The following is a 17,546-nucleotide window of genomic DNA, read 5'->3' as shown; positions in this document are numbered from 1 at the left end:
TGTTTTGTCAAAGTTAATTCAATCTTTTAAGTGTTTTAAAACAAACATTGATTTTGTATTCAAAGATTGTGATCAATTTGATTCAAAGATTGTGAATAAGCATTGGTTTTATTCTGTGTAAATCAATTTGATCTTTGCCTGCAAATCATCTAACTCAATCTTAAAATAAAAAATCTTTCAACTGAGATAAAACGCCTTAAAGTACATATACAGTTTAAAAATAAATTTGTTCATTGCTAAATAAATCGATTTATTTTCTGTGTACTGTGATGAAATTTGAATCTCTGCAAAAGTTTTAAAAGCTCAATTCACCCCCCCCCCCCTTGAACTTTGACATTATTGAATCCAATAAGTTGATGAAGTTATTGGTTATAAAGGGGAGTTTTAATAGACTCTGCTAGAGAATTTTATTATTATTATTATTAAAAGATTAAAAAACAATTCAATTGAATGTTGTGACGGCGCTATACCTTGAAACAGTAGTTGGCAGAGAAATAAGATTAATCGAAAGTAGACTAATGGTATGAGAGAATTACCACATGTTTGATTTAGTTTTAGATCAAGTTATTCACTATTTTTCAAATAGCTTCCATTTTTCACATTAGAAAACTTCAGATGTCAAACCAAATACTACACACTTAACAACAGGGAACAATGGCTATAACCCTATTGACCAGGTGTCCAAAATATTAAAAAGGAAAGGGTAATGTTTCTTGAAAACCTTCTTAGGTGTGACATTGTCTTTTCTATTAGCCGCTTCCCTAACATTTGAGGAGAGAAAAGTCAATGAACTATTAATCTCAATAATTTAGAAAAGGAAAATAACTGAAAGGGTGTGACACCATCACCCACTAGCAAACCCCATATCTTCTTCCCCTTATATTGACATAAGCTTTAGTCTGCAATATCAACTAATTATAATATATGCATTGCATACCCTTCAGTCTAGGCTAAAGACAATGCTCATTAACTCTCATAATTGTTTATAAAAATTTGGTTGAAGTGAAAACACATGTCCCTTGCTTCATTAAAGTCAAGCACAACACCTTTATTTCTATCATTCTCATTGAACACCACATAATAGTAGTTAGCATGAGAAATATGGTCTAAGGTAACCTAGAGAAACTCTCAACCATAGCTTTGGGAAAAAGAAGTTGAGCAGCCACAGTGAGGTAGCACTTTTTCAAGAGCTTGAGAGTAATGTCTGAGGCATGGTACATTATGATTTCAAGTCAACTTATATCCAACGGTCCAATGGACCAAGTTGTACTACCTAGCAAATTGAAAAACTCCTAGACTCTGGCTAGAGAATTTTATTATTACTATTAAGATTAAAGAACAATTCATTGAAGTCTACTGTGATGGTATGAGAGACTAATGGTAGAGAAATAAGATTATCCCAAAGGAGACTAATGGTATGAGAGAATTAACACATGTTTGACTTAGCTTAAGTTCTTAAGGATGAAGACTTGAGATTAAGAGATGTATACAAAATGATAGAGATAATTTTGTTATGACAGATCCTGACAAACACTCAATCAGGACATGGCTGCAAGGGAGAGGAATGAGGGATTCTGAAATTAGTTACATCACTGACAGGGAAATTAGTATAAGTGAGGAGATGGAGGGTAGGAATCACTTGGGTGTTGTGAGTGTTTGCTTGTTGCAGGAGGAAGAGAAGGTTTTTTTCTCTACATTTCTTACTCTCATTTCTTAGTTCTATTTCAGCAATGAAGTTTTCTTGTAATGGGAGATTAAAGGCAATAGATACAAATTCTATCTAATCAATATCGACATCATATTGGCCCCAAGTAAATAATACAATGGTTACTCGTTATTAACAGTATAGGATTTAAAATAAAAATTAGAAATGGATAGGGCTTGTGTGTGTAGATTGTAGTGAAGAGATCAATGCCCCATACAGGCAGAGGTATGTGGGGACTAGAATTGGAGCCAACGATGATAAAATATTAAATATTGTTTTATTTCCTGTTGGGCTTATATGTAATATGTTTTTATTCATAGGTCCAGTTAGTTTTTTCTTTCTCTTCACCCCCATGTATATGAGACAACTTCACTCTTTTATTTTAATAATATAACAGATTTCAGGTTTCTTTTCAACGTTTCCTCTCCTTTCTTCTCTGTTCTTATATGTTCTTCTCCATTCTTATCTGTTCTTCTCTGCTTCATTGCTTCCTACAAAATCACCAAAGCTTCTTTTTCTCTTTTTTGTAATTGCCATCGATATCTTGTAATATGGTATCAGAGCTCTTCATTGTGAATAACTCTGTTGCGCGTGGTGAAGATGGTTGCTGCCCCTTCAAGATTGTGTTTGATGAAGGCTTATATGTTGTGTTTGATGAAGACTTATTTGTACATTTCATTTGTATTTTGCTTTGCTTTAAGTATGTCTTAGGTAGTGCTTAGAGGTTGTCTAAGAGTGGGCTTTTTGCTGAGTAACTCACCTCATAACCACTGGCCATGTGATAAGAACAAGCATAAGTTTTCTTAAACTGTTTTTCACATGTTTTACAAAAAACACGTTTACTGCAGAAAAATAAATCTGTTCTTTTCTAAATAAACAGATTCATTTTTACACTGATGCCTTGGCTATGTCTTGTGAAAATTAGATTTTGTGCATCAGGTATTTTGACTAAGTCTTCTACCTTTCAAAACGACTGAGTTTTAAATAGTTAAACTTTCTCTGTTTTCGTTTTGAAAAATAAATCTGTTCATCTGTAAATGAATAGATTCTTTTTCTCTCTGGTGCCATGACAAGCTTAAACGTTTTCAGTTTTATCTCTGCACCAGAATGGTTGACTAAGTCTCCTCACTTAACAGATTCTCTAACTGCTTTTTGAAAATAAATCTGTTCATTTTATTTTCAATTGGTTCATTTTATAACAGCTTTAACTGTTTTTCAAATATCTGTTATAAGCTGGCTTTCTATAAAATGCAAATTTGTTTATGAGTTTAATAACGATTCAAACAATTCATACATTTGCAAAAACAAGTGTTAACAGCAGAGAGTTAAGTGTTTTCAAAGGATTAGCATTTGTTCTTCAAAGATTTCAAAAATCACAAAGTGTTTGTTCTTGATTTGGTTCCAAAAGCTTGGTGTGAGGTGCAGCTACTGTTCTAGCAATCTTGCCTACTGGTTTAAGGCTGATCTTTGTTACCTCAATCAGGTGTAGTCGTTTCACTTCTTATTACTTGTAATAGTTTGGTTGAACCCTCTTCTTAATAGGTGTTCTTGGAGAGTGGGTATGTGTGTGTGCTGAAATAGGTTTTTTCAGCAAGAGTACCTAAGTTCTTGTAGGTTTCAAGAACAGTGGGAAGTGTACTTGATTGTACTGTGTTTTAGTGATTTCCACCTGTTGTTGGTGAAGACTGGATGTAGCTCAGGTTGAGTGAACCAGTATAACTGCTTGTGTTCATTCTCTCTCACTCTCTGCAATTTCGTTTCTGCATAATTGGTAAAACAACAAAGAAATAAATATGTTCAATTGAAAATAAATCTGTTCTTTCTGGGCACTGTGCATACTGTTCTTGATTTCTGAAAAAGCTGTTTGAATATGATAAGAACATATATAATCTGCTAAAAGTCATTGGAACACATTGACTAAAATAGGCTGCTCAAGAAACTGTTAAAGCTATTAATTGAACCTTAAACAATTGCTGAAAGTTGAAGCTTGCTGTTCTGTGATTCATTGTTCTTAATTTCTGGAAAATTGCTTGACATCAAGAAGAACATTCATAGTCTGTTAAAAGCCACTGGAACAGGTTGTTTGCAAAGGTCACTCAATTAATTAGCATGCTATCAATTGAACCTTAATCACTTGCTTGAAATTGAAGCTTGCTGTTTTGTGTTTCACTGTTTTTTTCAAATCTGATATTTGTGTGTGCTGCTGGAAATTCTCACTGCACAATCTTGTGATTAACCTTGCTGAATTAAAAGCTTTTTAAACAAAAACAGTGCTGAAATAAATCTGTTCATTTTTACATAAATCGATTTATTTTCTGTAAAACTGTGTTAAACACTGTTTCTGCGAGAAAGTTTTAAAAGGTCAATTCACCCCCCCTCTTGAACTTTGGCACTATTAAACCCAACAGCGCGCACTTTGATCCCTTCTTCATTCTTGATATTTTGTTCTTCCACAAATCTTTTGATCCTTTTCTTCTTCTTTTGACTAATGTTTTGTTTTTTATTTGTGCAGTTTTGAAGGACTGGTTTCAATGGCTACATAAAAACCCAATCAAGAAGAACATTCATAGTCTGTTAAAAGCCACTGGAACAGGTTGTTTGCAAAGGTCACTCAATTAATTAGCATGCTATCAATTGAACCTTAATCACTTGCTTGAAATTGAAGCTTGCTGTTTTGTGTTTCACTGTTTTTTCAAATCTGATATTTGTGTGTGTGCTGCTGGAAATTCTCACTGCATAATCTTGTGATTAACCTTGCTGAATTAAAAGCTTTTTAAACAAAAACAGTGCTGAAATAAATCTGTTCATTTTTACATAAATCGATTTATTTTCTGTAAAACTGTGTTAAACACTGTTTCTGCGAGAAAGTTTTAAAAGGTCAATTCACCCCCCCTCTTGAACTTTGGCACTATTAAACCCAACAGCGCGCACTTTGATCCCTTCTTCATTCTTGATATTTTGTTCTTCCACAAATCTTTTGATCCTTTTCTTCTTCTTTTGACTAATGTTTTGTTTTTTATTTGTGCAGTTTTGAAGGACTGGTTTCAATGGCTACATAAAAACCCAATCAAAACGAAAACCCTAACCCTAACCAAAATAAAAATCCCACTCAAAGTGACAATCTCGCTCAGAACTTCTTGTACTTGCACCCGAGTGAAAACCATGCGACTCCTCTCGTATCTCCATCCTCTCGTATTTAAGATTTTTTGAAGAATGTAAGTGTCTCAAACAGTCAAGCACAAGTGAACCAGGTTGGTTCCATTTCTGCCGATCCTTAGGATCAAAATTTTGCTATAACAGGTAATCTTAACAAATAATAAGCATGCTTGGATTTTAGATTCCGGTGCAACAGATCATGTTTGTTTTGACATATCTAATTTTACATCATATAATCCTATTTAAACCCATTATTATTAAACTTCCTAATGGAAATTTTGTCACTGCCGCCTATTCTGGTACAGTCTTTTTCAACAATAAATTTGTTCTGAAAAATGTCTTATATGTGCCAAATTTTTCCTTTAACTTGATTTCTATATCTCGATTGACTACATCACTTAAATGTGGGCTTATTTTCTCTTCTACTGAGTGTTTAATACATAATTTTATAACCAAAGACAAGATTGGTACAGTTGATGTTGTGGTTGGTCTATATGTCTTCAACAAAGTTGGTCTATATGTCTACCATTCTTTCTCATAGAAAAAAACTGGACAATCGTGTTATTCCTGGATTTTTTCTCGATTTTAAACCTAATACAAAATGTTTCCTCTTTTTAAACCTCAAAAATCACGAAATAGATTTATCCAGAAATATTCTTTTTCATGAGAATTTTTTTCCTTATCACTCCAAGCATGTACATGTTAAGTGACCGTGTATAAAAATCAATGTCTCAAAAAAAATTATGAGTAAGAAATCTATATAGAAAGAAAATAATACATACAATTTATTAATTATAACTATATATATATATATATATATATATAATAAGAGATATCTTTGGATTAAAAAGGAGCAAAACTTAAATGACCAACAAATTTATGCATTTTTTTTTGCATAACATTATACTATTATATTAATTAGAATAAGATTAAAAAAAATCACTAAAAAAAAGTGTTTTTAGAAACTAAATTTTTTGTTTCTAAAATGACAAAATTAGTCACTAGCTTAATTAGAGACTAATTTAGAAACTAATAGTTTTAAGTGGCTAAAATTATGGTCGCTAATTTTAGATACCAATTTAGATTCTAATTTATAAACCAATTTAGTTATCATTAAATAAAAACCAATTTAGTGACCAAATATATAGAAACTAATTAAGTGACCAAATATATAGAAACTAATTTAGTGACCAATTATATAGAAACCAAATTAACAACCAATTTCATTGAAACTAATTTAGTAACCAAAATATATAGAAACTTATTTAGTGACCAAATATATAAATACCAAAAAATTGTCACTATATTGGTCTCTAAATAATATAATTTATTATAAAATATTATTTTATTTACCTACTTACTCTTTAATATTTTTATTTATTTATAGATTTAAGTTCACTAATTTTAAAATAAATTTATAAAATTCGTCAACTCAAATCTTTCATATTTTATATTTATTTATAACCTTATGCTTAGTGGCATCAACTGCCACTTCTTTTTATTAGAAATGAAAAAAATATAATAATAAGTAGTGAGTTATTGAAAAAATTTAATATTCTTCAATGGATCATTTTCTCTATATCTATTCATAACTTATGCATTCTTCAAGAGTGTAGCTATTACTGTTTAAATAGGAAAAAAAAATAGCCTAAATGTATCACGAGATATCATGAACAAAAGAATATCACTAATTAATATCAGGTGGAGAAAAAACATAGAAAATAGAAAAAAATTATACTTTTCTTCTTTATACTCTTTATACTTATAGTGTTAACATCAATAAAATATTCATACCAATAGAATATTATCATGTTTTAACATGATAATTAAAGAATCAGGTTACTTGGATATGTGAGCTAAACTAAAAGAAAAAGCAAATATTAAAAAGAAAAAGAATCAGGTTATTTTTAATTTAAATAATATTTTGAATTTATTATTAATATAATTTTATGTTTAAATAAAATTAAAAAGTTAAAGTATTATTTTAAATGTAATTGTTAAATTGTTATTAATTATTTTAATATTATACTAAAATTAATAATTAGTAAATTTATTCATATTAATTTAAAATATTTTATAAATTAATAATTAGTTTTATAAAATTTAATCACTCTAAACTTTTAGTATCTAAATTTAAATAATAATGACTAAAAATTAAGTATCTAATTATATGATGATTAGAAACTAAAAAATTAGTTTCTAATTTATTATTTTTATAAACCAAAAATTAGTCATTAAAATTAATTAAAATAAAGTAAAAGTGACTTAAAAAATGGTTTCCAATTATATCTTAATAAGAGAAAAGAAATATCTTTAAAAACAATTTTATTTTTATTATTAGCAATTTAAAAACAATTTTATTTTTATTTTATTTTTATTATTAGCAATAAAAAATATAGTATTTAATTATATTATAACTTTTTACCAATAATATTTTAGTATTCAATAATTTTTAGTTTATAAAATGGTATATAAATTAGTTTCTGTATAAACTAATATTTTTTAGTTTCTTGATTAGTTATTATTAGAACATTTTTTTGTAGTGAGATGCTTTTATATAAATGCATAGTTTTTGGAGTTGGCCATAAGTACAGAGTTGGTGTCTAGCAATTAGGGAAAAAATAAACAGTTTGGCCAAAATATAGTGTATAATATATATTTTCCAAAAAACTAAGAAATATGTCAATATATTTCTGTCAAAAACTTAATAAATCTAATACCTAAATACATTTGACCTGGGCTGACGATAATTGATGGTCATTTTCATCACTTTTCACGCATGCAATTTCCAGAGGACTTATGGTTTGTGTGCTTTCTATGTGTTTTTCATTTCACGTGGATGTTATTTTTCTTTTTTTTTGGCCTCATGCTATTTTTGTGAAATTCGTTTTCCTGCAACTGAAGAGGGTCTCTGGATGGGGGCTAAAATATTTTGGCTAATTAAAGAGTTTCACTCGTTTTCTCAAATTTTTTATTCGTGTGAAGGTGAAAAATGTTTGTTTTGGAAGGGTATTTTTGTCATTTAGTCAAGGGGTGTTGTTGCTGAGAGGGATTATAGTATGGTCTGTTGCGTGTATTTTTCCCTTTTCATACGTCTTGTGGAGTGCTCAAAAGACAGAATTGACCTTTTACCATTCTGTCTTTGACTCTTGTGTCTACTTTGGATTGAATTCTCTATCTGTAGCTTACCATTAATACTGAAGCCTTTCCTGAAAGGTATTTTATGAAATCTCACTTTCTTTAAACACAAGGAATCAGAAAAGTTGAATTCTGTGTTGATAACTTCTCTGATGGCCCAATAGTATCTTTAGGTCCCCCTCTGCTCCTTAAGCATTTGCTTCGCTCAATTGAACTCTGTGTTTGTTTTTGTTGCTAACCTGTATATATTATCTTTTATTAATTAATTATTTACTTTTTTTATTCTCAATTGTATATTATTCTATTTTAATTTTTACTATGGTGTTGACCGATTTGATTTGGCAACATTGTTATGATGGCAAGTGATTAATTTCATTCCTTTTGTGTTCTAAACTAGGTTTCTATATTAATATTACAAGTTAATGAAATAAAGACAATGATGGCTTTCTTTTGTACAAAATTGTTATTATAATTAAATTAATATATATTTTATATTATAATTGGAATGTTATTTATTATAACTATTTTTATATGTTAGGAATCTGATTAAGGAAGTGTTCATAATGATGAAACAAATGATCATCATCAAGAATCATAGCCGAAAAATGTTATTTAGTAGGAACTGTTTTATTATTCACTTTCTGAGATTACATAGGTTTTAGTTATTTGTGTCACTGTTTTGTTTTGTATAGTTAACAAGGAAGAGAAAAACTGGTAGTAATTTACTTTCTCTTTTATTTGAGAGAAAAATGGGACAAAAGTTTCTTGAAAGGTGGAAGACAATTATATAAAGAACTTAAAAAAAAAAAAATTTTAACGGTTCTCATTTATTTATTTTTTATTATATTTTTTCAACTTTTCTTTTTCCTAATTTTAAAATAAAGTATCATGTTCCGTTATAAATAATTTTCTCTTACTATATAGAAATTTTCAACTTGTTTATATGATTTAAAAACAATAGTAATTTGTTCTAAGATTAAAAAAATAACCAAACACAATACGATTTTGTTTTCCATTAACAAATTCAGTTAATTTGTTCTGAAGAAATCTTGATCCCAAAATAAAGATTCAGAGCACATGTCACATGTATATAAATAAAAGAAAGATTATGATGACGAGTTGAGAATAAAATTTATTGTCCACTAACAACACAAGGCATTACCTCAACTTTAAAATATTCCCATAGGCAACATAAGGCATACCTCAACTTTAAAATATTCCCTTTGTTTCAAGTTACTTAAGAATAAGGGTGGGCAAAAAATCTGATTAAACCAAACTGCTCTATTTTTTTGCATTGTTTTGCTCCACTAAAAATCCATTTATCTAAAATCTGGTTTTTATTTTAATCCACATTTTATAACATTCCAGATCAGATTTCCATTTTAGTTATACAGATTTAAAAAAATGGAAAATCCAAATTCCCAATCCAAATTACTTCTTACTCAGACTCTATAACAAAGCAATGAAGGTCATTTATTTTCTTTTTCCACGCATCACATTGCCATTTTCTATTTTTTTTAGTACAGTACATGTTTTTATGTAAGTTTAATATATATATATATATATATATATATATATAAGGCAATTACAACCATTTTCAAAAGTCAAAATTTCAAGTCAACTAAAGAAAGTAATTCAACTGAAAATTTTTGTTAAAATTAATCAAATTTAAATGAACATTTAAAGGTTCTAATTTTTTTAAAAATAAATTCAAGATTAATTAAAGTATTATAGGTAGATATACTTTGAATGTTAAGAATTTATGGAATATGTTATCTTTAAATTTTGGTATTATTAAATTATAATTTTATTATATTTATTTAATGTTTTTATAATATTAAACTTTTTTACATATAACTATATTAATATTATGTTAATTTTTTTAAATATGAATTTGAATTTAAAATCTAATTTAATTTTTTTTATAAAAATATGGATTTGGATTTTAAATCCATTCCAAATATTTGGATTTAGATTTATAAAAATCCAAATTGGTTTTATAAAAAGATATGGATTTGGATTTAAAATCTGATCCAAATATTTAGATTTGGATTGGATTTTCTAAAATCCAATCCATGACCACCCTTAGGGACCATAAGCAAACAGTAATATACCAAACAAAATTATCAAAAAATATATTTACATTTAAAGGATATTCTATACAGTAAAATATAAATTCAATGGTTGATTTTTACACTCATTACTTTAGCAATAAAATTAAAAAAAAATCACCAATTTTATGTCTAGTTTGTAATTGTATACAATTATTTTTTTCTGTATCACTGAAACTATAATGTTAATTTTTAGTATTATTAAATTATAATTTTATTATATTTTCTTAATATTTATATGATATTAATTTATTTACATATTAATATTATAGTAAGTTTTTAGAAAATATAGATTTAATTTAAAAATCCAATTTAATTTTTTTTATAAAAATATGAATTTAGATTTAAAATCAAATATTTGGATTTGGATTGGATATGAATTAGATTTTACAAAATCCAATCCATGAGTGCAGTTTTGTATTGGTAAGCTTTCAAAGTTTGACAATTTTATATTTAAACATTTATTTATGTTTTGAGGATAAGGAAGAATTATTAGAATAGTAGTTATAAATTTTGATATTATTAAATTATAATTTTATGATATTTTTTTTATATTTATATAATATTAATTTTTTTTTGTATAATTTTATATTAATATTGTAAGTTTTTTTTAAAAAATATAAATTTAAAATTCAATTAATTGTTTTTATAAAAATATGGATTTGGATTTAAAATCCAATCCAAATATTTGGATTTGGATTATGTAAAAATCCAAATTAGTTTTATAAAAAATATGGATATGGATTTAAAATCCATTCCAAATATTTGGATTTGGATTGGATTTTTCAAAATCCAATCCATGACCACCCTTACTTGAGAGGATCATGGTCTCATGGAACACGACTCATTGCTCAAGTTTTACATATTATCTCTAACCTAACCTATTTTTACTTCTTGAACTTATACTTAAAAGTCAAGTTTCATCATCAATTTTTTATGTGACGTGCTAACTTAATAGAAGTATATATATAGAGAGATAGATATAGGTTTATCATTTTTATTATTTGTCACTTACTTTTTAATATATGCACATTCTAAAAGTAACGGAGGTTTTCAAATCACTGGAAATAACAGAGGTTTTCAAACTACTAAGAATAGCGAGGGTTTTCAAACTGCTGGAAGTAATGAGGGTTTTCAAACTGTCGAGAATAATATGGGTTTTAAAACCATAAGGAATAACGGAGGTTTTCAAATTGCCGGGAATAACAGGGATTTCAAAACCACCGGAAAGTGATTATTTTTCAGGGATTCGTAGAAACTGTCGATAATTAGTTATCGACACTGGATTTTCCAGAAAAAACAAACTGCGTGTAATGCACTTTACGAGGATTTAAAAATTAGTTTATATTTCATGATTTTTTTAGTGTTAACGGAGGTTAAAACCGTCGGAAACGCTAAATATAATCCTACTAAAAATAATTTTTGTTGTTGTGTTAAAACCTTTTACATATCTTTATCTCCCTCGTAGTCTCATCATATCACATATGCATCTATTACTTCACTCGTCTATTTCTGTTTTTCTATCTATATTCAGACATTGAAGTATCTCTCAAACATTTTCAAAAAAAAAGAAGTTAATCCTCGTCACTAAGACCTTGACCTTTAAGATGAACTTCAAATGTAGTAATAGACATTTTCATTTCTGAATTAGGTTAATCTATGTCGAAATATACAGAAACAAATTCTCCCGATCGCAGTAATATAATAATAATTTAAAGAAAAATAAACTAATCTGCTTAATCACATTGCAGAATATTCATACATGTCTAGATTCCAATGCCTTATGCAGCCATTTTTGTCATTTCCTTAGTAACCAAATCTCTTGATCGGTTAATTGTGACAAGGCACAAGCACGCATGCTCTTTGAGTTCTTCCACTGTTTTCCTAAATCCATCATCACTTTTTCTAAGCTCCTTCACTATTTGCAGAGAGAATTTATGAATCTTCTTGTCCAAACAGAATTGTATCTTTGCCCTTATATGTTCAATGTCATCGTAAAGCCGATCCACAAGTCTACTCATTGTATCCAAGTCTTTGTTTAATATATAAGTTCCCTTAGCTGCTATCTCAAGCTGCTCACAAACTTTACCAAGAAACCTCCTTGAAAACCTTGGAAGCTCCTTCTCAAGATTCTTGCATGTAAAGTTGAGAATTGTTGGGGTGACTAGTGCAGTTAAAGTACGTGTTGTTATAGCAACTATGTCACACCCTACAAGATCACAAAATTCTGATGTCTTCAGATATGTCTTTAGCTTAAAGTTCCTTTCCAGCATTTTTCTCATTGATTTCAAACGATTCAACACTGATGCGTTTTCATCACTAATGAGCTTGAAGTCATGGCACTTGAGGTCTGAAAAAGGGTTAGTTAAGATGGATGAGTTGAGCTTAACAATGATAAGCTTCAACTTTTGTTGTGAGTCATCATCATCATTATCCATGATTTCTAGAGCTCTTTCTATGAATTTGTAATTACATTGAACTTGATTGATGGTGTTTAGAAGATGGCTGCAAATGAGTGAAGCCTCAGCACTGATGTCAAAGTAATCGAGCATGAGATTCTTTAGTTCTGATTTCTGTGAAAGGATTGTTGTATCAATAATGTTGTGTACAGTTTCTTGGCCTGGTTCAAGGAGGGTTTCTGAGTATTTATTCTGGTTGGAATAAATGGAAGGTTGGTGAGCAAGTAATTGAGCTTTGTCAAAGAAATCAACATAGGATTTTGATCTTAAAGCCCTTAGGTATTCCTCATGGAAGTTTACACTTTTTGATAAATCTTTGGGTTGTTTTGCATCTGAAACTAGAAATGTAATTTACTTAAAATGTGTCCTTATATATATGATAGAATAAACAAGAAATGCACAAGGAAGTTATGTCATAATATCATATAATGTAATTCAAATTATTTAGTAACAAGCATAATTTGAACATGACAATATACAATACTTTATTATTGAAATTAATTAATAATACTGATATATATATATATATGTATTAATTTAAATTTATAATTTAAATTTAAATAAAGAGTTTTGCAAAATAAATCTTTGAAATTAATTTCCATACATGCAAATAAATTTTTTCATTTTTAATTCATAAAAATCATGTAACTTAAGAGAATTATAATCAATATGTTTTTCATAGTTTAATCATTCAAATTGATATTACAGATGTAAATATATGTTTTTGATTATCTGTACTTATTTAAATTAAAAGAAAATAATACATTAATATTCAAGTTTCATAAAAGAAAACTCATATGATCAACTCATTTATAAATTTACCATTGTATATATTGTTGTTTTCATTTTTATTGTCTCATTCTAAAGTAGCCAATTTAACTTCTATTTTACAAAGTCATCCAATCTTTTATTCTTTATGTAAGTTGAGTTTTTTGTTTTTTTCATTTTATTTGAATGTTTTTGTACATATTTTGTGTAATAGTTAGCATTGAAAGTTTGTTTGTTGATATTATTTACGATTTTTTCATTTTCAATTATTGAAGTGGTAAAAAAATTCAAAAAGGGTTTTATCAAGCAATATATGAGAAGTTCTACTATTTTATTTATTTATTTTTTATTTCTATTATGATTTCATTTATATATCTCTAGCAGTAATATTTTTTTCTTTATTAACAATTGCTTTACAAATAGCTCATCGGGGTGAGAAGCTTAGGCTCTGTTTGAACTAAATTCATAAGTTATGAATGCATAGAATTTTTTTTGAAGTATTAATAAAGAAATATCAAATAGAAATGAATACATGTGAATCTAAGTAAATTCGTTTTATTAATTGGGAAATTGTACTAAATATTGATATTTCTTGATTATCTTAAAACTAATTATATTCAATAAATGTAATTTACATATTATAAGTTATTTAATAAAAATAAATGAATAAATAAAATATTGTGGACAATTGTTAAATAAAATTCAATTTAATTTTAAAAAAAATTAAATATATTTTTCATAATAAATTTAAAATTATTTGTATACTTAAAGATTATGTTGAGTGTTAATCAATTTAAAATTTAAGAAGTAAAAATATTTGTAATTAGATATTATTTATATTGAAATTACATTTATACTAGATATCATTTAATTAATAAAGTAATCAAGTGTCATAAAAAAGCATTTATATTTGTTATTACTGTAAAAGTTATTGAGTAAAGTAGTACATTAACATCGTTTAAAAATATCGAAACAATATAATATTAATATTAATATCAATTAAATTAATGATCTATGGTTAGAATAATATCACTTACTAATATATATATCACTACAAGAAAATCATGAAATAGAAACTAATTTTAGAGAAAAAAAATAATTAGTTGTTATAGTGACTAAATTAGAGACCATTTTAGAGAATAAAAAAATTTTTAAATTAGTTTCTATTATTGTTAAATAGTTTTTAAATTATATCTAATTAGTTACCAATGTTTTAACTACCAATTATTTAGATTATAAATTTGATATAAAAAACCTTGATAGCTATAGATTTAGAAATCATTTAACAATAATAGAAACTAATTTAGAAACGAAAAGTTTTTTTTTAGTTTCTAAAATGTTATCTAATTTAGTCACTATAATATATATATATTATTGTTTTTCTCTCTAAGGTTTTTATTTCATAATTTTCTAATAATTTTAATTTTATATAAAAATATTGTAAATATCTTTCATAAACTTATTATATGCTTATTTTAATTATACAATCAAAACAAATCATGAAAATAAATATTAGTATAACTACGTTAATTTACTTTTAAAAAAATTATATGCATATATCTACTATATAGATTTCTGTAAAATTTAAAAATTGATTCAGAAATATGTTAAAAAATGTAAGTTATCAAATATTCTATTTATTTAAACTATATATAATTATTTTTCCATCAGTTTAATATAAATATTATAAATTAATAGTATTTTAACTTAAATCAAACAAATTCTGATTAAAATATCATCTAAATATCTCAATTAAACTATAAACTTTATGACAAAAAAAATGTAATAAAGTACTAGATAAAAAAACAAAAAGTTATTTGCAAATAATCATTCTATATTTAAAATAATATTGAAATTCTAGAAAAAATAAATACGGACTTGAATAATTGTAAATTTTATCAGATACTCAAAATATTTTCTTTTAGAATTAATGTTAGTCATTTTTCTTTATTTTATAATCATAATACAAATATTTTTATTATTAATGTCCCTTAAAATTGTTGTACAAAATTTTAACTCCTTAATTATTTAGAGATAAAAGAAGAAAGAAAAGCTGGAAAAAAAAAACAAGAAATAGAAACATCTCAAATATGTGGGAGTAGAAGCTTTTACACGTATTTATCCAGAAAAAAAGAAAAATGACTTATTATACAACAAAATAATTGAGCAAAGCCTCAAATTGTTGTGTAGTTATTTACTTTAGGTGCTTTCAGAGAGAGAGAGAGATAGAACCAAATAATTTAATTGATTCCTAATTAGGAGCATAACATTTAGGTTTTCTTGGATGAACAGAGAGAATATATATATAGTTAATTAATCTCTACAATGTTTTTTTTCTTATTGTTCTTCTTTGCCTTGAATAAAGACAGAAATAGGTTAAGCCAAGCAAAACATTTCCTAAATAATTAAGCAAAGAATGTTTGAAGAAGATGCAGCAAGGATATGAATTTTAATGTTCTTAGACAATATATAGTGAAATGAAAAGATGAAGTTCTAAGAACATACCTTGGGTGGCTTTAGGAGCTCTTAGTTTTGGTAGCATGGTTGGTTGATCTTCAATTCCAACAAACTTGTATTATTAATTGTATGGTGTTGAAGTTGATAAACATGTTTGCATTGTTTGCTTTTAAAGCCTCTCTCCATGAGAGGCCATATGTTTTGATTACTTTTCCAAGTACTTTGCAAGCTTTAATGCTGAAAAATATCCCTATTTTCCTCTCAGCTTTTTTTCTCTATATTTTAATCTTATTTATATGTGCTGTCCTTATTCCAGTTACATAAATTTGCAAGCTTGCACAACTATCATAAAATATATGATTGATATAAACATATAGCTCTCTTCATATTTCTTAATGATGGTTAATATAAAATATATGAGTTAACTTATACCCTTCCCATGTTTATATATTTTCTTCATTTGAAGCCATTTAATAAATCAGTACATTATTAATAATGTTATGTCAACAAAATATCAACACTAAATTGTCCAATATTTTTATTTATTTAAATTAGTGTTTATTTTTAATATTTATTTACTTTTAATCTTATTCAATTTTAATATTTATATTTATTTAAGTTAGTATCAACTTAAGTTTAGTTAGTGTAATTTAGTTTTAATATTTAATTAAGTTAGCTTAGGTTTATATGACATTAATATAATTTTTATGATATTTATTTAAGTTAATATTGACTAAATTGATATTAATTTTATGTGTTAAATTAATGTATATATGACTTAGAATAGAAAGTATAGACAAGTATCAATTCAAAGTTGGATTTAAACTTATTAAAATAATGTAATTTGTGAGTGAGTCTAATTTATAATAATAACATTTCATAATTTTAATTTTTTATTTTATTTTATAAATATTCTTAAATTTAAAGGTTTTTTTTAGAAATGAATAAATTAAATAAATTTAAAACACTTTAAGGTGTTTCAATCCTTATAAAAAAAATTCTATAAAAATTATATGTCCCTCAAAGTCTTTTTCTACTTAAAAAAATAAAGTCTCTACTTCAGTACTGTATTGTTTGGTTTTGAATTTGCAATGTTTATACAGATGGAAAGACGAGTGAACTTCTCATTTGTTTCTAATGAATATCATTGATTGCGAGTGTCGAATGGCAAAATTATGGTTTTTTCTTCCCCCTTCAAGTGCAGATAAAGCATGGAAAAGTCACAGTGACACATGTGCATTCTCAATAATGTCCTTTGCTATTTGCAAGAATCTCCACTGTTCATGTTACATGCGAGATTCCTAACCAGCTACACTAATCATGTACATTTCTTTGATTTTTGTAACCATGCACAACACACTTAATTATTTGATCGTTTGAATTGAGTTCATATTCACTTCAACCTTCTTCTCCAACAAGAAAGCTACACATCTTAACACAAACCAATTTAGCCTCCTCGAATATCTTTCTCTAACATGCTAGTTCAATATCATATATTATATTTAACAAAAATTACTAAACAATTTAAAATATATCTAAATTACTTAACATAACATATATAAACTAGTTAATATATTATTTGATCTTAACCTATATAATAATTTATTAGATATTTAACATATTTTGGTCACATGAAATTATGCAGTGACATATAAATGGTTTTAGAAAATCAAAATCAATTTACATAATAATCTTGACTTAGCTGCCTTTTATATATTATATAAATACGATGTAATTAGCTAATTTGATTTT

The 17,546-nt window shown here is 26.5% G+C and overlaps 1 protein-coding gene across 1 annotated transcript; it reads right to left on the bottom strand.

Annotated features, from left to right (window-relative positions):
• Window positions 1-11,891: 11,891 nt before the first annotated feature.
• Window positions 11,892-15,879, bottom strand: LOC137838478 (UPF0496 protein At3g49070). Its single transcript, XM_090300989.1, has 2 exons — window positions 15,843-15,879; window positions 11,892-12,901 (listed from the first exon to the last, which is right to left on the bottom strand). Exons 1-2 carry the CDS (start codon window positions 15,877-15,879, stop codon window positions 11,892-11,894), a joined length of 1,047 nt encoding a protein of 348 aa, XP_090157115.1.
• Window positions 15,880-17,546: the final 1,667 nt, after the last annotated feature.

Source organism: Phaseolus vulgaris, chromosome 4 (genome assembly GCF_051622355.1).
Source record: "Phaseolus vulgaris cultivar YP4 chromosome 4, ASM5162235v1, whole genome shotgun sequence".
Lineage (NCBI taxonomy): Eukaryota > Viridiplantae > Streptophyta > Magnoliopsida > Fabales > Fabaceae > Phaseolus > Phaseolus vulgaris.
This window is presented reverse-complemented; position numbering and strand designations above follow the sequence as displayed.